The sequence below is a fragment of the Zerene cesonia genome, chromosome 13 (assembly GCF_012273895.1).
Source record: "Zerene cesonia ecotype Mississippi chromosome 13, Zerene_cesonia_1.1, whole genome shotgun sequence".
Taxonomy (NCBI): Eukaryota; Metazoa; Arthropoda; class Insecta; order Lepidoptera; family Pieridae; genus Zerene; species Zerene cesonia.
In genome coordinates, this window is record NC_052114.1 from 3,874,532 (window position 1) to 3,902,192 (window position 27,661).

The following is a 27,661-nucleotide window of genomic DNA, read 5'->3' on the forward strand; positions in this document are numbered from 1 at the left end:
ACGTTCCAAAAAAAAAAAAGAAATCATAAGACATGATAATCACATTGGAAAGAATTAAAATTCTCTAGAGATAATATGTAACACAAATTTTTTATACTTACTTTAAATTAATTAAATGTACATGACAGATAATGTACATAACATAAGAACTATGAAATATGTTTCATATTTTTATGTAGCTTTTCTATCAAAATATGCAGATAACCTTTTTTTAACACATTAAATAAGTTTCCATTCTACAGTATGATATATGAAAAGGTTAAGTTCATAAATCTCCATTTTAGAACTCCGCAAGTTGACCTAAAACTGCCTTACTTGCCAATACGAAAAAAGTATTCAAAAGCTCATCTATCATACAACAAGCCAAGCCAGGAAAAATTCTGCCAAATAATAAACTTCACGAAGTTCTCACTCAATAACGTTAAAAACGAGCTCTCAATAGCAACGAAATTGTTTTTCCGCTAAACAACATCAGCCTGATACATCGGCAAAATGAAAAGTTTCCCCATCACCAACTGACACGTTGATTGGCGTTTACATCTTTGTGGGAGGAAATTGATGGAGATCATACAACCAAACTTAAACCTTAAACTGATAGAGCCAAGTTCTCGAATGTAAATTTTAAATTGTTAATCGCTACGTTGTTTTCGAACTGCCATGTTATTGCTAACCAATCCATCATTGATGCATGGAAGTAACCAAGACGTACGAGACAAGGACGTCTACATAACGGTATTATGCTATCAAAGCAGAGAGATAAGTACATTGCTTAGTAGGTATCCATCTAAATGGGACCGCTTATTGATATTGATGCAGCAAGAGGAGTAATGGCCTATCTAAATGGCTATCTCGTAGGTGTATAGTGCGAGTAATTGCTTTCATTGACATGCCGAACCTCGAAGCCGCGTGGAGAATGCCTCCATAATTAATCGAACATAAACGTACATGCAAATCAGTTTGTGGATGATACCATATGCGCTCACTATTACCATATTGTCATACCGCCAGCCACAGCACCACATTGAAAAGCCCGAAACGTTCCTCTGCCGATTCCCTAACTTCCTTGACTTTAGATATTTGCAAAGTTTACTCAGAAGTTATCTTCGATACATTTAATTAGGAGAGTACTTTGAATCTTTCGATTGCATCTCTGAAAGCCCCGAGTTCTAATAAACTTGCAATCTATTGCATCCGAAATTCTTCAGTCTATATCAAAGCAATGGTCTTTCACAGGCGAGTTTTGAACTAGCAGTAAATTAGGATGTTTACTAAAGACCCGGGACCTATTTGCTTGAACTAATCTCTCAGCTAATATTAAAGCAAGATCGAGAACTACGTACTGAATGAAAACAATAATGTTAAGTTAATTGAAGATCTAGCGACCAATATTAGATTTTGTTTCATTTGCATTTTTCATTATTACGTTTTCTATAGAACACGGTGTTTTAGGAACTTCAGTATATAACACTTTCTAGGCGAATTATCTGTGCATATATTTCTATATTATATTATACGTCTGCCTCAAATGTTATGTTTCTGAAATTTTATACGTAAAATGGACATTAAGAAGCATAGCAACTAACAAGTGTTGAAAGATAGGAGAAATACCAAAACTATAATTTAAGTCATTATCTTTAACCGCCTCAGCATAAGGTGTTTAATTTTAATTCTCCATGTGTGTGTCCCAATGATGATGAGTGATGTGTCCCAAAATTATTTAAAATTAGCCTATATATACCATCAGATCTATCCTCTATCTATGCCATTCCATTGTTGAAGTCAGCACCTATACGTAGATCACTGTAAGTGTGTTTTATTTTTTCCAATGAATCCTCCGCCGAGTAAAACCTGTGTGGTTCTTCAAATAGAGTGAACAAGGTACCTTCTGTGGAAGTGTGTGTTTACCAGCAAGCGAAATCGCCACTAAGTGCTTCCCAATTGTTCATACAAAATGAATCCGTTGCAAACAAATTAATTACTATTTTTATTACATTTTCTGCCCACGAAGGCCGAAGTTCATCCAATTAGTGGGGCGTGGGCCAGATTTACATGAAAGTTACACTATGTTAGTTTTATTAACTTCATGTCTAATGAATTATGAAGTTTGCTCGAAGCGTGTTCGCAAAGTTTTTACTTTTCGTTGAAACGTTAAGCTTGTCTTTCATTTTCGTAACGAATACCCGTTCTTTCTATGATTTAATTGCTGCTTTTAAAATGTTCTCTTTTAACATTTTGTACGGTTTTACTTTTATAAAAAGCGGAGTTTGGAAAATATATACATTGCAAATGTTACTTGTTAAAATTATATAATTCTTTGTGCTTTTACATAATTGATAGTAATTTCTACTAATAATATTGTAAATTCAAAAGAAATGTTGTCTGTACATTGGCGTGTCTCTGCTTCACGCGTAAAACACACCACAGACCCTAGATAGGACCCAATATAGTTTTTATCCCAGAAATCATACGGGACCAGGATTGATAGACGTATATCAATTTGGCCCATTTTAGAATCTGGAGTGTAACCTCCCTATCCACCTTTTTGTATTAAAATTATGATTGCAATATTCCAAATTTTTATTTAAATCCATGGTGAATGGTATAATTTCGAATTAGGCGACTAAACCCCGCTGTGTAACTTTACAGATATTATTGCATATTACTACTTAGTATTATTAGTACTTGTGTAATCAAAGCGACGGTTATTCTTTATAATAATGTATTTAGAAATTAAATACTTTAAACGAATTTAAACCCGCTTCATACACTAGGCACATGCATATATATCTATAATTTATCCCGACATTTCGAAGATAACAGCGAGCATGGTCACGGGGAGAGTTAAAAAAGCTGTTTCTAAATAATACTCGCGTAGAATCAGACCCATAATAATAATTTATGTTAAAACTTATTAGCAACATCTGATAGATGTCAGTACCAGACTCGAGAGGCGAGGTACGTGCGTACGCGGCAAGTTGCAGAATATCTTGCGAGTAACATGTAAATGCCTTGGGCCATCGGGGTGTAGTGTGGAAGTTGCAAAGTTCACAAAGCAACACTCGCTTAATTATTTAATTTGTAATATTATATGTTGAACACGGTCGTCCGTCATCATACTAATATTATAAACGCGAAGATTGGTAACTACGAATGGATGGATTATTGTTATTCCTCCACGTAAAAACTGGTGAATGGATTTTAATGAAGCTTTACAATAAAATAGCTTAAACAACAGAATAAGACATGAACTGTAAAAATACCTGCTATTGGGCGTGGGTTCATTCGCATGTGGAATCGCGCGGCGCACCGAGTATCCAATAATATTATTCGTGTCAATCTGAAAATGAAAAGCTTTTAATAGATAAAACAATGGTTATCTATTCCGATGTATCGAACTGATTTGAGCGTGGTCACAAACATTGAAATATGTCCTGATTCAAATATTGAATTTAAGAGGCAATATGTATCTTCTCCTAAGACATTTATATGTAATTAAATGAAAGTCGTACTTATGTACGTGAGTTTTTTTAAGAAAGTTTAAAATACATTAACCCATCGGATTGGAGCTGTATATAAATAACATTATTAATATTAAAAGAAAAATGATAATGAAAATAATCCCCTTAAGATATATCTAATATATCTAGTTTGTTAGAGTGTAAAATCATATTTCGGTTATGACGACAAATCTAATACCAGCATTGCAAACACATTGCAAACATTTCATTTAAGGAAACAGTCTGTAACTAAGCAGTTTGGCAAAATACATATTCGTAGCTAAAGCATCCAATTGTCTTGGAAATCATAGTTTAGGCAAATATCGTCATAAGCCATGTAAACGAAGCTAACTCCCAGTTCACTCCCTAACTCGAACTCTGCTTTAAATGAGTTTAATCCTAACGCTTCATCTGACAATTTATTCGTATAATAACGCATAGATTGGATCCCAGTTTTACCACATAGTCAAGTAATCACAGTTTCTTTGCAAATATTATAAATGACTAGGTAATAAAGATACGCCTGTATATGATAATACGAAGAAAATAAGATAATTTGAAAAGTGGTATTTTTATGAATTCCGAGGACGCAATATAACTTCGTAAATTAAAGAGCAAAAAGTACCTATTTATAAGTTCAAGCCAACAAATTTGGGGAAAATATTCCACGATGTACCAAATCACAAACTGAGTATAATTTTTTGTTGGGACAAATTTGAAATATGCGAAAATAAAACATGCAATCAGACTGTATATTTTGTATATTTAGGTATACTTATTGGCAAAAATAACCAACATACTATTTCGTAGTTAGTTTCTATAAATATTTAAAATATTTAAGAAACAATTTCGTACCTAACATTAATTCGGGTCACTTCAACGTTTTATGTCTAGACTCGTCCCCTGTACATCTTGTATTCATCTCAGAACTGTATTTCCAAAATTAAAATAAGTTTTCAATTCTTTCTAATGATAAGTTTCAGGGACTCAAAAGAGCGTAATTACAAAAAAACAGTGATCTTAATGTGTGAAATTTTAATGTGTTAATGTGTTAATATCTTTTAAATATCCATAACATTGTATCACTCTTCTTGCGAAATAAATAAGACGGATACTCCCAAATTAGGTCTTATCATTTCCTTGGAATTCAATACAAAGTTTCGTAGCGTCAAAATATCAAATAACTCGATTTGAGTCAAGAAAAAAGAATTCCTTAACACAATATTTTATTGTTTTGTTTCTTTCCCTCAGGTGAAGACGCTTCCAAGCCAAACTTTTAATGTGTTTTTCACTCTGTCGTGAAATGTTTCAATCGCCTTAATTAAGCTCGGCAAGTCAAAAATCCCAGTGTATTTCGGTGCTAAAGTTTTTCTGTTCGTGAATATTTGGATATGATGTCTTATTTATTGAGTATTTTTTTATTTCAATCGTTAGTATTTATAAGCGACTTAAAAAAGGAAGAAATTCTTAAATACGGCTGTGTATGCAGAAATTTACCTCTTAAAAGAGGGTAACGCATTTGCAGCGGCCCAACCGCTACGAATGTTCATAGGTAGTGGTTGTCGCTTACCATGAGGACTACTACGTGCCAAACCTACTATTACATACAATTATGAACAAATAAACATTTTTTTTAGTAAATTTAACCGTCCTTCAAGTCGAACACGAATAAATAAAACGATTAACAGGAAGCACAATCATTTATACTATCGCGAAATCTTCAATCCAGAGTGAATAGGCTACTCCTAGGCAGGCGTGCCCATTCATAGATCGCATCCCTGCTTAACATCAGGTAGGATAGCGGTCAAACGTCTGCCTATTAAGTATAAAAAAAAGACACCTATGCGACAAAAAAGGAGTTAGTAGATGTTTACGAATTTATTATTGAATAATTTACACGTGCTGTAAGACGTCGACGTGTTGGTCATAACGTCTCTCAAATATATCCAGTACTAGCTGCACCCCACGTTTTCCCCGCGTAAGTCCGTATCCCGTAGGAATATCGGGATAAACGGTTGCCTATATGTTATTCCAGTTGTCCAGCTGTCTTCGTACCAAATTTCATTGCAATCGGTTCAGTAGTTTTTGCCTGAAAGAATAACAAACACACACATATCCTTACAAACTTTCGCATTTATAATATTAGTAGGATAGGATAGGATAAGTATACAAAATTATTATTACGCATACGACATGTCGTGACATTAATTTTTGTTCCGCAGATTAATTGATTGTTTAACTAAAGCGAACAGAGTAATTGGCGGAAAGTTGTTAAGACAACAAATCGTAACTGCCTTCAAGCTGACTTACAATGGAACTTACCGTCCTGTTTACACTAACTTGTACATGCAACTGCAGCCTGATCGCAACTTAATCGCTAACTTGGCGCTTAGAACAAGTTTCATTCTTAAGAACTTATACAAGCTTAACCACAGACGTCTTAAGATATATCGCTCACTTGTAAGGTATTATCTTATTGTTTATGGAAGGGCTAGTATTTTTATCTCAAACAATTACTTATGTAAATAATTTTTTGTTCTTATTTCTCTAGTAGGGCAGTACGACTTTCATTTTATTAGGTTTTCCTTCATAATAATTAAGTCCTGCCTTAGTTGTACCTCCATTTAACTCTTCTGAGAATGGATCACAAGCCTATAATATCCTACTGTATCGATTTCAATCTAATTGGTTTCGTATCATAAATTTTATATAAGTCAAGGAAAGTTACGATATGAAGTCAAGTAATTAATTTTTCTACAGTCCCAATTTTTTCGTATCGCTTCCTTTTTAATGAAAAAACTTCATGGATCGTTCGAGGGGCCGATAAATATTACCAAGTCTAGGATGATTAATTAAATCAATAGTTAATTAATTAATTTCGGGTCTACTCAGCTTCGGATAAGAAGGATAAAATAATTGAATCCGTCAGAATTATAGAAAGGCAATCATTCTGAGGCTAATTAATTATATGAGAAGAGTTGTTTAAACAGTGAAACAATTTACTTTTTATAAACTTTATAGGAGAACTCTGAAGCTTTTTATTTATGGCTCATTCTTTATATGAGATCCCTTACGCTTTAGTACAACACCTTTCAATCAAGATCAGAATATTTGCAGTGATATTATCTATCACGATTGATAATATATTGAATGTTTCAGCATTTCGATAAACATACGAAAATGTTTGAATTATTTTCTCATTTAGATATTAAAAACTCTAAAACTCCCCGTGACCACGCTCGCTGTAAACTGTTCGAAACGTCGGGTTAATAATATATATATATATATATATATATATATATATATATATATATATATATATATATATATATATATATATATATATATATATATATATATATATATATATATATATATATATATATAGAATAAATCGTGTTTAAAGTCCCTTAAAAAGTTTTTAATTTCTAAATGTATAATACTCGCGTAAAATCAAACACAAGAAAATACTATTATTTTCTCATGCTATAATAACTCAAAATTCGTATGCAGTTAATGCTATCAGTTACAATTATTAAATATAAGTAAAAATGTAATTCGGATACGAAAACACCACTATTTGAAGAGCCAAAGTAGCATTTATATTATTATATAACCAATTCCCATCACATTCGTAAAATGTTTTCTCGAAATATGACGTAGTAAGAACATCTTATAGTTACCTCTATCTTGATCGGACGCGTTTAACTCAATAACTTTTCCAGTGTACCCAAGCTTTTCTTTAAACTTATAGTTAGTTAGGCTACAGTTCAGTGCCTCCTCCGCTGGCGATACCTACGACCTACGTATATATTAGATCTTTATTACGTACACTAGACCAATCCTAAACCTAAAATATAAATAAATAAATGCAATTAGGTTAGACAACGGATAGAACTTTTTGAAAATACACACAAAAATGATCTTTAATCATTCACAAACAATGCTTTAATTTCAGTAAAGACTTAATCATCGATATCCCCACAAGAATTGATCGCATCATGATGTTCCCTAAGCGGGAACCCTTTCAACTATGCGTGAGTTGGGAAAGTTGTATTTCATTAACCTAACTCCATTTATTACACTAATGAATTATAATCTATAATGTCAGTTAACTATTTAACACGCTGAATTCCCAACCTGTTAATATATTTTAACCTTAACCATGTTTCTATAATTCTCACTTGTTATAAGACGTTTTAGTTAAAGCTGAATGGATTAATTAAATAATTTTTATTGATACAATGTGTATGTTATTTGTTTATTTGATTACTGTTAAAAAGATCTTAATTCTAAATGTACAAAAAACACACACGAAAACACTCGTGTCAGACCAGACATAATGAGCTAAACATCTAAACTTATTCTTAAATACATTTCTCTTAAAGTAAAACTATACATTTATCCCTACTTTCCTTAATAATAATAACATTATTAATGCGAAAGTAACTCTATATGTCTGTTACGCTTTCACGCCTAAACCACTGCACCGATTTTGATGAAATTTGATATAAAGATAGAACTGAACTCGGGAAAGGACATAGAATACTTTAAAAAAAAAAGGTAGAAAGGGTTGTAATAGGGGATGAAAGTTTGTATGAAACTTCGTTATTATCAAACATAAAATCATATAAGATTCTTTCACACCACGACTTAACCAGTTTTAGCAAGTAAGCTAACTCTTAACGTGTCGCGCGATATAACCGAATTCCACGCGAGCGAAACCGGCTGCGGAAAGCTAGTTTAATATAAGTTCTGAAACATGACAGCAATTTCACTGCGACTAACCGAATTTGTGAACACAATCGGATTAGGTAAATGATTGGTACGTTGATAATAACAATATTGAAAGCCATTAAGCAATAATTTCTCTTCACAAATACTTATACGATTTTAAATAATTTTCTCGATATCATCCTATTATTTTTCTTTTACAGAAGCGGAATAATCTCCTTTCTGTATACAGCCATTTCCGTAATTAATATTAAGCTAAATGATCGGTTAAAACCTTACGTTATCACAAATTAATTAATAGAGTATAGATTATACACTATCGTATTAGGAGACTTAAATAATAGATGACTTGATCTGTTGAAGAAACATTACAGATCCTTCATATTTGTGCTTATCATTCCGTATGAATCGCAATAATAATAATCCTATCCTACTGATATTATAAATGTGAAAGTTTGTAAGGATGTGTGTGTGTTTGTTGCTCTTTCACGCAAAAACTGCTGAAACGATTGCAATGAAATTCAGTACGTGGACAGATGGACAACTGGAATAACATATAGGCAACTTTTTATCCTACTACTACGGGATACGAACTTACGCGGGTGAATTCGCGGGGCGCAGTTAGTAATATATAAAATGAATTTATTTCTTTTTAAAATTACAAGATTTGCTTAATTATAGACAATTACAGAAATAGTGATAAGTGGCAGACGTTCTAGGCTGAGTTCAAAGAACGCCTGTGTGGACGGGCACCAGCTTCTTTCCTTACTTTAGTCAAATTTGCCTTTAATTAAAATACGTCATGATATTTATAATTTTCTTCATATGAGTAGACAAGAAGTAGAATAGAAAATAATAAATTATCAACCATTGATCTTTAACTCAAGCATCTAAATTATTATCCGACGGTCATATTGTGTTGGGACCCTCATTTTGTTTTGAAGCTTTATCATTCAATTAATTAGCCACCTTACCTATGTTTTAATTAAAATACTTTGTTGAGCACTCCCTCGGGTAAGCTGTTCGAACCTACCGATTAAGCGTCTCTGATTACAATAACCGTATGGTATATTGTGAATGGATATAAGAAAAATGTATTTATATCTGTATGGATTTTTTTAAATAGTTTCATTGTGGATTATGGATGACTTAAACTGAATCTTTTGAAGTGGGCCGTTGAACACGCTGCAGCATGAATTGGACAGAAAGAATACCACTACAAATTTTCATGAGTGGTTGTCACCACATACCGTTAAGCGAACCACCAGTTCGGTTGCCAGCTATTACTTAAAAAGATACTACGCAAACTCAAAATGTACTGACCGACATTGATTTTTATCATATTCAACCGCACCGGGTTGCCATTCAATTTCATTATTTGTTGCATATATGTATTTTAATAATATATTTTCATTAACAGCACGTGTCTCGCGGTTTTACCCACGTCGTACATTATATTATATAGCGTTCCTCAATAAATGGTCTCTATTTGGACTCTCTTTAAATGGATAGATTAATTCAAACTTTGTATACTTATCAAGAGTCGGTGGCAATACAATAATTTCATGAGTTTATCTTGTTTTCCTTGTAACGAACGACAGGCTTTAATAATTGTCATACGTATACTCTGTATAAGAGCATGTGACACAATTTATTTGATACTGTCATTTAAGTGTGTTTTATTAGTTTTTTTGAAATTATATTTATTCAATAATTAGTAATGCATTAACTTTCTATAAAAGCAATATTAATATTGCGTACAACCACACAGTTTTATCGTTATCAAGCGATACATTACGCAGTACACAATTTGCATTCCGAAACACCATAGATGCTCGGAACAGTTCCCTTATTTCGCAAACAAAAATAATTCCCCATTAACATTGTGTGGGGAATTCTAATTAACCAGCCATATTATCATTAAATAGATGAATAAACTAGCTCAATGCGGAACATCAAAAATATGTATTACGCATTTGTAATTAAAATACACGTTTAACTTAAACAAACCGCGGAAACAATTTCCAAAACATTTAAAACACAATTATATTCGAAAACAATATCTGATATTGGTAATTCAATTCGCATTCGCGAATGCATTGTTTACATTCGGCATCTCTTTATCAAAATATCATTTTATGAAACACGCTGTTGGCGAAAATAATATCAGAGTAACAAGATTGAGCGGTCAATTAATTTATCTCATTGAAAAAACCATGATGAACTTTATAAATAACTTTTAAAATATGATAAACAAATATGTAAAAAAATGAGAATAATCTAAACGTTTTACTAATAATAGTAAGATAAAAAGTATGCTTCAACATTTTAGTTAATTTATACTATTGTGCCTACAAATTTCTGTTTATGTGGATAGAAACCACTCAAAACCAAAGCCTCCGTATAATTATATTATAAAGTAATCTTATTCTTCTTTTGGGTCCACGCATATATTAGGAATTATAAAAGTTCCTGCATCTAACATGTCAGATTCGATTCGATATTTAAAATAAACCAACTGACCCGGAACTCATTGTTTTGCCTTACCCTTATCACTTAGACGAATGAAATATAGATGTTGGCCGATTCTCAAACCTACTCGATATGCATATAAAATGTCATAATAATCGGTCTAGACGTTTAAAAGGCAACACAATTTAAAACATTAGATGTTATTGACGGAACAATATCCGAACAAACAAACTTTCACATTTATAATATTAGTGTGATCCACATTATTTTTATAGACAATTGTATGCGATATGTACATAATTTGATTGTCATTTTCTTTATTCCCTAAAGTATGTATAGCAAAAACCAAAAACGAATTGCATGCAGGAGTTATCGAACTCTCCTAATACACCAGTATAAAATTGTGACATAATATACCTTTCAAATGTGATACATGTCAAAGCGGTGAGCATTCACAAAATTGTTTTACACTTACATTAGAACAACATTCGAAAAGGCACATCAAAAACAAAACCCGAACACATTCAACAAATATATTCATACAAATTGAAAACCGCACTTAAACACGGTTGTATATAAAAGATTATTGTGTCGCTGTCCGTTTGTCGGATGCGCATATTTGTCACGGACGCCACTTGTAATGCGGACTGATCCCACCCCAGGTCCTGCATTCGCGCCTATATATTATTCATAACATTTTCAACGTACGACGCGATCCACACGGAATATTAGAGGGAGTATTCGAATTTATCCAGCCTTTCAAATTCATCGCTAACTAAATTGTTTTCGACGTTTTTGATAGCCACATTATGTGTGTAATGTGTCTGTGGATTAAGCTGTCTATATGTATTTGTTTTATCGATAGTTATAGCGCCGAGTGAAATTTAGTGTTTATTGACATTAACTGGAATCTAAATTATCGAAATTTCAAACCACATGAGATGTTAAAGTAGTGTTGCAGTTGATAATGAAACAATCAGTGAAGGCTTTGTTCGCATACATTATGTTTATTATAACTCGCTTCATAAACGTAGTTCAATTAAATTAATACGTTCATGAACGAATAAGAACAGATTGTATGTGTGTTTTTTTAACGTCGTATTCGCAAAAAAATTCGTGTACATCTCCTTTCACCTGAAGTAAATTCGTAAAGTTGGTATTCCTGCAATTATTAACAAAAATTAGTAACTTGCGAAACAAGAATCTAATACAAATTTCAGTCAAATTTCAGTTAAATGACTTGTCGTCGATAAAATTTACTTTTACCACAAATGAAGCTAATTTTGCTCTAGATAGCTAAAGCTAAGAGCTCTATAAATTTATTCAGTCAGGTCCTCTTACACGTGTTACAAAAATTTATTTGTATCATACTACAATAACGTCTTTTATAAAACTTCTATGAAATTTGAAGTTAATCTACCTATATAAAAATATCTCAAAATATGCCAATTTTGTTTGATCGACTTAAAAATGTATGTTCCTAAAACATCGTAGGTACTAGGTATATTGAATTACCTGACAGTAAATATTTAATTATTCGAAAAAAATCTCGTCTTTCTCTCAAATAAAACGTTTATTTACATAATGTTATGCTCTATACAACTTGTGATGATGATTCAAAAGAACTTTCTACACTAATATTATAAAGAGGACTCTTTTGTATTTTTGTATGTTTGTAACGTTTTCACACAAAAACCACTGGACCGATTTCAAAAATTTTTTCACCATTGGAAAGCTGCATCTTGCTGAGTGTGTGTTGATATTCATATATGTACCACGGGCGAAGCACACAACTAGTAGTGTATAAAAAGGAGTAAAGATAATTTATTTGCTCGCAGGTTGGAGCAACTATGATGTCCTGTCCTCTTCCCCTGCCGCTGCTGCCGGCGCTCCATCCTCAACCAGCCTTAGCATCGGACTTCCCTGTTCACATTGGAATAAAGGTAATTATTAATGTTAGAACTACGTTTCCAAATAGTTCTCATTTTCAGTTTTGGAACTTGGAACAATATTTAAATTAATTACAAATCAAAGTTCTTGTAATAAACACATAAACAGAAATCTCTTTCTCTTTATACAGCCTTGTGTTTGACATATAAAATAAATTGTTATAGAGAATAATTTAATATTGTTTAAATCCTTTGAAATGTAAGAATTTACTTAAAAAATTCCCGAAAAAAAATTTCGGGTTCTGTAGATGTACCAGTTACCTACACATTCGCTTAAATTTTAACATAAAAAATTAGACATTTCATTTTTGTTTTAATTTTCACTCACTTCGGCGCTGTGTGTTTACTCTCTAAAGTCGTTTGCCTACGAAGAAAAGCAGAAAAAATAAATAATTTAATTCCGGCCGCTTTCTACGACGAGTTTCAGACAACTTAAATTGCAAATATATCAAAGCTAAATATTATAAAGCAAGAGAGTATAAGGTAACTTTGAGAGAAAACTTTGTCGTAAGGGCTTGTACACACCACTTGGCTCGATGAAAATCTGTTAAAAAAAAACCGAATTTATATCAACCGGTTCATCAGCTTGGCTGCCCGCCTTAACGTAGAAAAATGTATGTATATCTGTATGTATGTATATATATATATATATATACATACATACATACATACGTATTCAATGGTCTTCGCTATATTATAGTAAGCACTACACTACTGATTTGTAGAAGTAAGTTCTGCAAAAACCTTGCCCACTTCAAAGGGTTGAGAAAAGGGTTGGCAAAGGGAATAAAGTGGGAAGGACGAGGATAAATTAACAGGGCCCCGACTCCCTCACTCATCGTGCGAAATATTATAGACATTCGTATGCTTCTGTTTCACGCAGATCTTAACCTTTCTCCATGAGAGCTGTTCGTGTCCAATTCGTACCAAAAAGTGCTCGACTTGCACATAAAAATATACATTTATGCGTTTCTTTTACTATGATGCTATGTTGTTTGTAATAAATAGTTTATATATTTTTTATTATGTACGTCTTAGTAATGTATTTCACTATCGTTTCACCATATATCTTAAAAGAAAAATGTTTATTTTGCAGTAAGACTTTTAAAAATATTAAAATATCTTTCCATTTCCAATCGTGGAAAATCTCTAATAGTATTTTACCAGTTAAAAATACGACTTCTGAGCCCTGTGACTAATAAAGTTCTATTTACTGAAGTAAAAACACGTACTTATGTTTTTAAGAAATAGAATTACATTGACCTTATGTTCAAGGTATCCGTGGCCACACTTAGAACTACTGGCTAGGTTACATTGAATAAAATAATTATCACAAAATCTTTTAAAGAACATGGGCGTGAATCTAAGTAACTGATTACTTTTAATCAATTGGTAGAACATAGAGACCTAATTAACCTAAATAAATTATCCAAGTCGCTGTTGGTTTGAAGCGGATAGCAAAATAGAACGGTTCACAAAAATCATTGGAACCAGAATGAGTAATTATCCCTGCTTGCTTAAACATCTTCATTTTATAGATATCGATTGAAGAGTTTAATTAGTTTCAAGCTTTCAAACCTACGGTTCATTTATTTTATTATTTGTGAAGGCGGATTCTCCAATTCTCCCTTTGTTTCCGATCTGAAATTATGTGTATATTGCACGATTTCATTTGGGTCTCTATCATTGTGCCCATTGTTGTTTTAGCGTATGGCAATGTTTTTATGTGCTTTTATTTCGTATCGGTTAATAAGGGAATGTTTAAGGTAGCTAATTAGATATTTCCTCTGCAATATAAATCGAATTAATTTGCTCTATTACCGGAAATGATGTGTTATATACAAGCATTTTATAACTTTGAAATGAATATGAAATAACTATACGGTGAATTAATTATAATATAGGCTGAAACATATAATATAAAGACGATCGATCCATGCCACAAAGTGTAAATAAAAAGCAAATCGTAAATTAAGACATACATTTACTTACTGTACGTATATATATTTTGAGTCGTAAACGTCAGTATTCAAAATAGTACATTAAAATAACTAACTAGACTCACTATTACGTCTTGAATTGAGCTAATTCAGTAGTCAATTGAATTTTCGTCAACAGAGAGCCATATTTCAGTAGTTGTGGACGAGATTTCAATTCATACATAATATTTGAATAAATAAATATGCATGGAAGCAATTTATAAAGGCCGCCGGTCCCGGTCGGCGGCTGGGTGCTACAATATCGTAGCCTCATTAGTAGCCCTCGCTACGGCTACACTCGCTACGAAGCGCTACGACATGTCTATTGTTTTGTGACATTTCTTACACCGTTTGTGTGTCGCTGACAGATTTAAAGGTGCAAAATTGGTCCATTTATTTACAATTTCTTGGCTTCCATTTATTTCATAAGACTTTAAATTAGAATTATAGTGACATAATAATAATGGTTAAAATCGCATGATGATCTATTAAGTATTAAATACAATTTGAGTGAATCAACTTATAAAGACAAATGCTTTCTCACAAAGAACAATATTACCATCAGAAATTATATAATGTAAATTAATTTCAAAACATGTTCCTATCCAATTACCCATTAACAATATTAAAGGCATTTCGTAATGGATCATAAGCTAGCGACAATGCTTAACAAAAAGCAATTTCAGTATTCCGTTGAACGAATCTACGCACCGTAAGATCCGGAATTTATTAAAGAGAACCGTTGTTGTCAAAATAACAGTGATGAAACATTGCAATCTTTTCATCGGCTTTAATAAGAAGCGACGTGCTGAATAAAAAACACCGTCTTGGTTATGACTAACGCCTCTTTTCATGATATAGGAATTAAGAAAGTTAGCGAGTAAAATCGTTCTAATGTACACGGTATCTATAGAGATATAGATATATTTGGGATACCCGGTTGTAGATGTGTTATTTATGGAAAAGAAAACACTATATGAACCTTTAACAAACAGTACTAGACCACTATCATCAATGTTATTCTCAAAAAGGTATAAAAGACCTAGAAGCTTTATAGGGAAAGGGAGTTGAACACGGACCAGATGAAAGAGGTTAGAAGGGCCAGGAACACCGTTCATTTTTAATAACGCGCATATGCCAACCTGTAGAAAAATATATCTGTTAAACATTGCTTGCAATGTATAGGCACTATCTTGTACCAAGCGAGCGAACGCGCATTATATTGCGTGCATTGCGATTCAGTCGCGAGTACCAAAGCCACTGCTTTAACAGGTGTGTGAATTCACGTTAAGAATATAGTGAGAGAATTGCGGCTTATACAAATCAAAAACTATTACTACTATTTGATCTGTTCTGTGGAATTGAACATGAATTCATGTAAATAAGCTATTGTGTGTGTTTAATTTATAGATGTGCCTAATTCCTTAGTATGTTTGATGTGATAAATATATTGAAGTAATTAGAATATTAAATTATATAAAACACTTGTGAATATTAACTCTCCGTGCATATTCTTTTTCGAATTACACACAACTCCTCAAAATAGGTAATCCCCTGTTATATTCGTGCAAATGTTTCCCCAATTTAAAACTATGTATATTTAATAACACAAGACACCTTCACGCTCATGATTAGAGCGTTTCGACGTTAAATAACAGGTATTATCTGCGGCACAATATAAATGTCCCAACCTGTGCCACAATAACCAACGTTACCGGTTAATGGCCGCCCGTCCGTCATCTTGCTCCGCCTAGCTCTATACAAAACGTTATTTTAATTTTCTTGGAACATTAAACATGAATGATGTAGTTTCATAAGCCACACAATATTGTTTTTGGAAATTGTTAATTGGCCAACAAATTGGTCGGGATTAAGCGTTGAGCGGTGGTGTTCTGGTTTAGTTTTGCATGGAATATATATTTATTTATCAATGCAGTATGTAATAAGTGCCCGTCAATTTAACAAATACGCGCGTTTGAATTCCATATTGAGGATATAAATTTTAACATCATATTTAGAATTATTAATGCTGAAATGAGCATTTAATAAGAGTTCATTAGAAATATGCTATGATATAGAATATTTCATTTTAATTATTGAGTAAATAGGGTATTACTCGTATTGTACGATGTCTTTTAATAGTAAGAAAAGATAGTATTGAACAAATTTTTTATTTATATTGCATATGCATTACTTATTAATATTTACGTAAAAAAACTTATTAATTTCGAATTTATGTAAAAATACTTATAATTGAATATAAGACTAAGAAACCTGCTATTCATAGATTTCAATGTGTGCTTTTGTTAGTTGCGGAAAATAGACGCAAAAATATTAAACGAAAAAAAAGTGAACTGAAAATTAATTAACTCTAGCGTGAGCTACAAAGCAAAGATGATTTTAAAGAATTCTAATACTAATTCTTTGTGGAATCAGAGGTCTGGCACGAGTGAAGATATTTTTAATAAGGTTTCTTAACCTGAGAGTTAATTTAATGCAGAAAGATTTACCCGAGCCATTTCTGCAGTCTTGTGAAGTCACCTTTAAAAGCACAGCGCCTTTATAAATTTGATATGACGTTAGCTAGAAATTTTTAAAAAACATAATGGTTATTTTAAGGGAAGCATATTTTTTATGTTAACATTTTATAACACTTTATGGTTGATCGAGAAGCGACAAGTTTTTATAACGGAACGAAGATTAACTGAATAATTTATAACCCACTTTTTGTGTATAGGATATAGGATAGAAATTGCCAGTAAATAAAACTATTAAAATCAATAGAGAGTAGCCGAAAATTAGGTATTTACGAAACAGTAAGAATGTTTCGTGTTAAACATAAGAAAACGCGATTAGAACCATTCCAACATATTTGCGGCACGTACGACAACTTTATTTTTCCATGCTCCTTATATAGCTGGTAAAAGTTTTCTAATAAAGGGCCCTTCCAATAGGTAACTTCTTCAGTAGTTTCTGCTTATTGCGTACAGGTGACAATTGATTGCGATAGCTCTTTTTAAATGACTTGTACTTTTTGTTATATTGTTCTTAAAGACTCTCGAGATGTTCAAAGTATATGGTGTACAAATATATTTCTTAACTATTATTTATTAGTGTTTATAATAGCGGGTTTTATTTGTGATAATAACAATAGCAAAGTGTAGGTAAAACGATATTTTATAACAAAAATACTCGCAGAAATAATATGTGTGTTTAACTTTTTTTAGCAACACTTAATCGTCACATAATTATAGGTTAGGTTTTGCGTATTTTCGATAACATTTCTTGGTGTAAATACTACACGTGGATAGATAGCTGTTCTTTTGATAAAAAGGGGTTGTTATAAAATATTTTATTCAAGTTTATTATATTTATCGTTCAGTATTAGATAATATGGCAACTGCTCACTATTACTATACAAATAATAAGTGTTTCATAACAAATAAGGTGCACTGTCAAGTAAATTTTAACACAGTTTGGCTTTAATTGGATGTTTGCGTGTCATTAATGCTCCACGCAATGTTACATACTTCCTTATTGCTATAATAAATAGACACAATAGAAGCGGCATCCTATTGAATAAAAATATGAAGCTTGGATAATTTTTTAAAACTCTGATAATACTTTATCTTTCCTTCTTTTTCTTATAAATATAGCTTGTGATAGTCGATATTGATTAGATATGTAATAACTAACCGATAATATATAATTTTCATATAAAAAAGATGTATTTTGGAATAACCTTAACAATCCGCAAACAATAATTCCATTCCAATAATATGTATTTATAACAATAAAGCTTTCTTTGGCCAAAAATAACATAACTGGACTTAGAGGAAAATAAGGAGTATGAAAATATTTGTTCCTCTAGTTTTCTATGATTATGTATATACATTATATCTATAGTTTGCGTTTTATTCTTAAGATTATGAATTTTACTTTTAATTAGTTATATACTATTCAGTTTCATTATATTATGTCAGCAATTAAACAAGACTGCAGAAATCTAGACTTTACCGGCTCGTTTCTCCGCCAAAGACAAATTAATCCTACCTTAATTAAGTTTACTACCAAGATTGTAGAATATTTCGTTGTAGTGTTTTACTCACACAAATTAATACAGTAAAAGTATGTAATTTATTTTCTTGTTGTATAAACAAAGAACGTTTTCTTTAATGAAATTTAATTTTTTTAATTTTCACTACGAATTTGATCCCGCGGCTTCACTCGCGTAATAAAATATAGCCTAAGTACTTATAGCATAGTCTATCTCCGTACCAAATTTTATACACATCCGATCAACTGTTTGTGCGTGAATGAGTAACAAACATACATGAAAAATTTAAAATGATAAACTTTAACGATTCAAAAATATGATTAAACAGAACAGGTAAATAGATATTAGAACAGAATGTGTTTTAACATCGATTTACGTAGATATACGTAGTTCTATTGCAATATGGGATCCACACGTAGGTACATGATATATTATACAATATGCTTAAGTGTAAATTTCCCTGCCTTTATAAGCATATCATACGGTTTTAGGTGTAAAATGTGAAAAACGCCACAGGGGTTCGTCGAGACTAGCCCGCGCTGTTGGTTTAGGACCGTACTTTATTAAAATTTTACTGCTATTTAAATTTACTTCATACTATATTCCTAAAGTGAAACCAGCATTCGAAGCGTAGCAACAATTTAGAAGTTTCACAGGTGCGCATATAATATTTCACCTCAATGTTGCAAACAGACCTGACTCCAAAGCAACTTTAATATTTACCGCGTAACATCCTCAAAGATTTTTAAATTTTTAATGCTCTCCAACTCCCATGAAAGTTCGTGCGCGGGAACACGTACCGACGTAATTTTGACGGACCATTATGTGCGTTTTGAATTTATAATGATTTTCTATGGGTTTTTGATGTAACAACAACATGTCGATTCTTTCAATTCGAAAGATCATTCTTTTCTGTTTAGATTAATGACGGGAAAATACGATGCTTAGATGATATTGAATAAATGCATTATTTGAAACAACTGTTGTAATCAGAAGGTGAGCAATATTAAAGTAGTGTTATCATGTTTTGTCATTATTGTTTTTTTAACACATACGTTTTTAAAACAAAGAATCTCAAATCGTAGCTTAACTTTATTGAAATTTTGTAATGCACTCATGATAAAAGTTTTCTTTTTTACCTACATCAGATTTACTTTCATCACATTTTTCCAAGTGTTAGCTGTGTTTTCATTTCTACTTCTATTTATTGTTTACATCACATTAACTACCATAAGCCACGTAGAAACGTTCATCTCTATTAGGTCACGATATATTCATATAGTTGCAATTACCAAACGAAGTAACAGAAAACAGACTGTTGACACTCCATTAAAATATTATATTACAATAAAATTGTTATTCTAAGAGTTAAATAAATACAAAATGTTTACGGCATTATTAAATATACATAGATATTCATTTCATATTGCATGAACCGTATGCGTGTTCATTTTAACATGTTTGTAAATACTCGATCTAATTACTTGGGCTACCATTTTATTATGAATCAATTTCATTCGATTTAACAATTCTTGTGGCGCATGTTTATTATTAATATATGAAATGTACTAAATTTATGCATTTTTTATAATGAACAGCTAAATTATGAAATAAGCTATTAAATCTATACTAATACTAGCTGCGCCCCGTGGTTTCACCCGCGTAAGTCCGTATCCCAATAATTGCGTTGTTACTAACTCTTCAGCTATATATTATTTGTACAGATACAATTATGATTTGATCTTAATTTAAAATAGAAATATAAAAGCTTACTATCTCATATCAATCAAAGCAGAAATCTTCCTTATAAACCCAGTCAAGCATCGGGTATATATTATCACGTTGCATAGTTAAATTTCCAATAAAAACAAGCTCTCCAAGTCGACTCCAATTCCGATAACATTAAAAACTCGGAAACCGATCAGAGATGTTTGCGTAATGCGGTACAAATTATTCGATACCCAACTTAACTTCTTTAAAGGAATTTCCGATCAAACGCTGGTGTAAACTAATTTCGCCGTGCAAACTCGAAACTGAGCTAAAAAAAAGAGTGGATGTATCCACACAGGAGCCTGCTAAACGGGTTATCTATTACACTGTCGATTTAACCAAGAGGTGCCCAAAGGCTCAGCGTTGTACTAAGTACACTCATTGAGGAGATCGGTATCCACTCCGTTCTAAAACCTAATTACTCGCTTTGACGAGATCATGGCTGGATTTAAAAACGGGTGCATTATCTTGCTTCAAATATATGTAGAAAGTATCTTTTCGGTGTCAAAAATTATAAGCGTGTTATAGTAAATATGCTCACATTAAACTTTAAAATATGAGAATAAAATCATTAGTAGATAAGTGATTTATGACGATTTTTTCTCCGTCCGTGATCACAAAATGATACCTTAAATAAAAGATTACCGACGATTCCCGAGGGAGAAGTACCACTCCTAACATGGGACCAAATTACAAACAATTTTTTATCAAACGCAAAAAAAAAATCATTCCTTTTTTTTTCCATCATTTGAAAATTCACAGTTATAGAGAACTAAAACCGTTATAGTTAAATTGAGAATCTAATTCGTTTTCTAGAATGTCGGTTCATAAATTAACCAAATTTAGGTATATCTTAACAGCGACTATACGTCCACTAGATATCAATAAACTCCAGATTGTTTATAAATAATGAGCCGATAATTTATTATCATCTGCGTATTACGGTATTACTTGATATTCAATACATTACACACCTGGCTAGGGCATTTACGGAGCTTTAGCACGCAGCCATCTTTTTGTAAACAATGAATTATGACCCTTTAACCCTTAGACTTATAAAGGACTAACATATACTAAGCGATAAATTATGACGAAGTGCTTCACGTACTATGTGTCTTGTAAATATACTTGTATTATTGAAAAAAATTCTAAATATTATGTTAGCTTATTAGTAAAAATTAAAAAACGTGATAATTTAATTAAAAATAGTGTGATTGAAACTTTAGTTTGCCAAAATTGAACTAAATCAAAACAAATCATCAATTTAGAATAATTATTAAAACAATTACGAAACTTCGTAGCTTCAATGTAATTAATACTTACTGGTATTTTATTACCACAATTAAATTCCAATAAACAATAAAATTCAGAAAACGTTAACAACAGAAATGCGCATAGGCAGGTTTTCTTTCTTTATTAATTTTATGAATAACATTAAACAGTAGTAAAGCTTTCAGAGGATTTTTAAAAAGACAATCCATATTTACTATTTAATTTGCTTCGTTAGATATATCTGCCCTTGGATAAGCAAAATAACAAAATAAAAGACGACCCGGGCGGAGCCGGGACGAGCACTTAGTGAATATACAATTACCGTATCCAAAGACACGGATAGATAAATACGAGGACATCATTACATTTACTTGGTTCGTATAATCTTTGAATGAACTGTACATGAGGTTTTAGATATTATCGAAAATTAAATTTCCCTGAAACCATCCGCTGATATCTCCCCATACTGCAACTGAATTGCATTCTCTAAAACGCCAATCACCTTCAGCACAAATCTTTTTATCGTATGAATATGTTAATACTTTCCATTTTTCAGGGCCCGCTATTATCCTGAACTACGTGCGAAGACAGTAGAATAGACATATAAGAGCATAAATATTAGTGCTTTAAAATATCACTTGGAATAAATAAGGATTTGGCTACTGCCTCCTTGTCGCTGACCCTCGAATTTCGTGAAATGGTCAAGGTAATGCCAAATATGTATGAATTATTCACCGTTCCTAAAACTCGTCATGCTAACCCTTCTGTGTGTGGGCTTCGCTTTGTAAATTGATTCTCTAAAACACGTATCCTCTGTACGCTGAAGTAAATTTTGTTTTAACGTACATTTGCACATAGTGGAACTATTAAAAAATAACACGTGCGCTTAAATATAATGCCATCACCACCTAAACCGTCTTGGGTTTCTATCTCTTAAAGGAACTCTTAAGGGGCCTGCTTGACCTAGCCTGCTTATGAAGAAAACCCTAGGGAACAAAGCAAGATGATAATGATGATGAAAATATATAATATAGGTGTAAGTTGACCTTCTTCACTGATTTGGCCACATAGTGGAATGGGTATATCATATCAACTGCTTTTATTTGTATAAAACATATGAAATACGTTGTGTATTATTGCGCTACAGATCCGTTACTTGACCTATTTGCATCATGACCTATTATACTAAACAGTACAATGTTTAATTTCTTTGTTATTCCATGGGGAGCGTGTATTTCTGTTCTTTTATTTTTATTTCGAATAAAAATATATATAATCTCGCGGAACAGAAATATTAACTGAAAAAGCTAATCCGATTTACGGTTGCATTTGTAAATATTTGAACAGGTATTGTGAATATAAATCAGAGAGCTTAAAATAAAGCTTGTGTTTTTTAGTACTTATGTGTGTGTTGCTTACATCTAATGACTGTTTCACATCATCGTTTAACGTCATCCATAAGTTTTCCTTCATTCACTTTGGTGACTGGTTCTTGGTAGAAAAATTATTATTTTTTTTATTTATGTTTGTTTTATATAAATTGGCTTTAATTACGTTAGATAAATTGCTATACGTCGTTATTTAAATAGAATACTGCAAAGAAAATTGCGATTAATAAGATGTCGTGGATATTGGTCTAGAGGATATATGGATGGATATAAAAAATCTAAACGAACAAAAACCAATATCTCACTGTTGGTTTTGTGTCAAAGCAAGCATAGTTCGGCGCAGTATAAAACAGAATTTTTGCGATATCACAAGTGCCCGAACACAAAAAAATACCAATCAAGTTGAGAATCTCTTTTTTGAAGTCGGTTAAAAATAGGACAACCGTTGCTCCCTGTAATGGAGTTATTCTAACCTGATTACTCTGCAATAATTTACCAGTGGCCGAAAATACAAATTCAATAATGAACAGACCTACGCATAATAAATGTTTTTAAGTAGTGGGTGCATTTTTAATGCTCTTTAATTGTTAGGAAACACAACAATCTTAATGTCTGCTAAATTTTAGGATGACATTTGAATAATGCATATGTTTGATATTTAAGTATAATTATATGTATTTTTTTATTGTATCCATACATAATAATACCACAATATGTATGTTCAAGGTTTATTTCTCCTATTTTTGGTTGAGTTAATTTGTTTTTTTTATTCTCCTATTTTAATCGTGCCTTTGCGCTTTCTTTTCATGGTTGCTTAGAAGAGATTATTATTTACCAACAAAGCCGCATTTGTGCATACACGTATTCTGGAACTGTTAAATAAAGTGTTATATATAAAATAAATCATCGCTTCAATACATGATAAATAAGAACAATATACAACTTTTAAAATAGGAATCGACAGAATTTCACATCATAAAATATCTAATCTTAAAGCACATAACACACAACACACAAGGCATCAATTGAATATCCCATAAATAATTTCCGAACAAAACCCGTGAAAAGCTTACACAGTGAGAAACTAGATTCATAAATACGTTATTTGCCATATCTCGCGAACAAACAGATCATTCCTCCCCTCCCGCTCCCCTCCGTCTTGAATTCTTCCACCTCGTATCACTTTCCGCAAACGCGTTCTTTATCCAATTATCCGAAGATAAATCTCACCTGTGACTGCAGAGGAAATAGCGCAGGAAAACGTTGTATTCGGGTAAAATTATACGTACGTTCAAACTTTTTTTTTGTTTGACTTATTCAATTTGCTTCTGTTGATTCGTTTAACGGCTTTGAAGTTGGCAATTGTGTGGCTATTTTTGATACATTCATATAGTACATATACATTCATACAGTTGTTTGGTTCGTGGGTGTCCCACGTCGAACTGGGAAGCGACAATACGCGTGAACGCGAAAATTATTTTCAGTCAAGCGAATCGATTAAATTTCATATGCTTCCGCGAGTCAGTAAATTAGATCGGCACTCGAAACGGTCAGAAGTCGACACCGGGCCCTTCAGCCTGATATAACGCTACCCCTCTTAGCAATCACGACGAAATTTAAAAATCGGCCAGGGCAGTTCCTATTTTGCACTCTGGGTTCTCCTTAAAAATTATAATTTATGTAGTGCTTCGTTTTACGTGGAAACTTTCATCATTTAATCACGTAACGTTAGTTACAAAGTGCATGTAAAGCAGCCAATTAATTATTCCGCGGTTAGAACTAAAGGTGATTTAAATGCTTAGGAAAGTAAATTAAGATTAATGTAATCTTCGCAGTTTTGTTGACTTGGTTGTATATTGTTTATATTAACTTATCATTAAATTGATAGCGAAGAAATTTTCATATCTTCGATGGGAAGAATCGATTCAAATCATTTATTTAATTTATTGTTATTGAAAATAAAACATTTGACATAAGGTGCTAAAACCATAATAAGTTTGGAACAAATGTGTATCAATATTTCAAACATAAAATTTGTATACATTTGATACTTGCTACTCATTTACGCTATCCTTTGAAAGTGCTAACACAAGAGCTTTTTCCCATTCAACTGGGAGGCAGCCAGGGCTAGCAGCTAGTTTTAAAAACTGAATAATAAATTATTTAGATATTTTATAGAATAATAACTTGGTCTTTAAATGTTAAGAGAAGCTCAAAACCAAAATTCTTAACATAAAGATGCAGCATGGCATAATTTAACTTGCGGAATTCCAAATACGTGAAGGAGATTATTCCCTTTCTGCCGGATCGGAAGCAGATCCTATTTCCTCCGACAACATCAAAGTAGATAGCAATCAATTTTTTTTATTCGAATCAGCAATATTTTGTACGTCATCCACTAGCTTGGCCAGTTTACTTAACACAAATTAAGAAGATTCCGATTTCACTCCGATGTCGGTAATACATTTTCTTATAAGTGTTATTTTCTACGAGCGCTACTTTAAATAAATTTTATACTTGGCTATTAACTTTTTTCAATAAAACATGTTTTAAATATTCTGTGATTCATACTAATTTCTAAATGCGAAGGTCTGTCACTATATTATTCTTAATTCCAAACACTGATTATGTAGGAATGATGTAAAAAATAATGCCATTTAAAATTGCAAGTCAATCAAAAATTAATCTCGTATTCAGTAATTGAAATCTTACTTCCACGAATACCTTAATGAATTGTTATAATTGGTGACTTTAAATGTGGTTGGATATAAAAGATTATTAATAAGGAAAGCTTACATAAAGTTTAATATTTACTATATTGTTTAACTAAATGTATATGTATATTTGTATAGTTTTTAAGAACTACTTTTTCTTTGCCGACCCGTTAGCAAACTAGTTTTGCTTAAGTCAGGAGTCTCAGGACAGGTCCTATGGCAGGCCATATACCATAACTCTATTACTTTTACCTTTAGAGAAAAAGCGAATGAGAAAATGTATACCTATTGATTCTCAAAGTACATCAATAAACAATAAATCTCACACAATACTAAATTATTCTTTAAACGTATACATCCCAGAATTTGATGCCCAAGTTTTAACAAATAAGGTTCCTTAATGAATATGCAACTCACTCCGCATAAGACACAAATATTTCATAGCAACCTATAAGGAGACCTATCTATAGGAGAATTTCGTATAAAAATTAAAAAAAGTAAATCCATAAACAAAAATTTATAACAATCCAATTTCCCAGCAAGAGGCATAGTATTTCCATGACCATTATGGCTGCCGAAATTTGTCATAACGTATTGTATTAAGCATCATCGAGCGAGTATTGCAATTTGCTTACGATAAATGCAATTGTATTTTGGAGAACGCAATTTTTATAGTAATTGTGTTTACACTATATATTTATATACTCTGTGGGAATCTATGAAATGGCAATAACGATGGGGATACCAAGTAACAGCATTTTGTTCATATTCGATTTTCTGTTATATCGGCTTAATATGTAAGCCGATATAACTGAAAAAAAGGAAACTGCTTAAATAAAAATTGTGGATTTTTTCTTTCTGTCTTTGTAAATCTACGCAGGTATATAACAAACTGGAATTGTCGGCGTACTCTCTCTTAATAGAGGCTATTCTCTTTCCGAATGGCTCCAGAATTACCTAGCTGTAAAATTATTAATGTTTATATATTCCGCCAGTACACCTGTGGATACTGGAATGTGTACGGTTTGCGGAACAACTTTAAAATGAACTGTTTCACTTCCTCTATTGTTCCCGAAACTCAATTTTATTAGATGTTTGCTCTAAACTTTGAAGCGTGTGAATGAAGATAAATCATGGTCAAAATGGAAATAAAATACTATATCATTAGTTAGTATGTAGTTTTTGCTTTGATAATGAGAATTAATATAACAATGTCCATAAATTATTCAAACATACTGAATGTTCTAAGTTTTCACTGTTTCAACGTCTTTTTGCTGTTTATTTATAGCTAGCTGTTCGACCCAGCTTTGCCTACGGTACATATATGGTCTATAGCATTCAAGGAACACGCATATATCCAACGATAAAAACTTTTGATATCAGTCTCATAGTTCCTGATATTAAAAAAACCAACTCTTTAGCTTTATATAATCAGTATAGATAAATGTAACTTATGTGCTGCTGCTATATAATAGATTGTAGAGTTGTTTACCGAGTTATATTGCATTACAACATGTAAGCAGTTGCAAACTATTGCAGTCGAGTTTCCACTCCCGCTTATAAAGAACTCAATCGAATTCTACTTTAAAACAAAGAAGCAATTTATATGACGAAAAGAATTACTAAACAATCTCACACCCCTATTTGTATTTAACCACTTTAGGGGAATTCAAATTATCACCCCTAGGGTGCGTAAGAAGTCCCTAAATATCAAATTCGCTTACACTGGCTTATACATAATTCATTGTTTATAAATAAATCCATTTTCAGTTTTATAATTATTACAGCTCCTGCAATCTATTCGATATTAAGAAAATTAAAACAGATAT

At 32.0% G+C, this 27,661-nt stretch overlaps 1 protein-coding gene across 2 annotated transcripts in view; it reads left to right on the plus strand.

The window, feature by feature from the left end:
* The window catches only part of LOC119831056 (polypyrimidine tract-binding protein 1), a 313,383-nt gene that overhangs the window by 139,854 nt on the left and 145,868 nt on the right, over positions 1-27,661 (plus strand). For both annotated transcript variants that reach the window (XM_038354285.1, XM_038354286.1), the window contains exon 2: positions 12,542-12,646. In XM_038354285.1, the coding sequence (XP_038210213.1) occupies positions 12,554-12,646 (93 nt within the window). In that variant the 5' untranslated portion in view covers positions 12,542-12,553. The remainder of the gene's footprint in view (positions 1-12,541; positions 12,647-27,661) is intronic.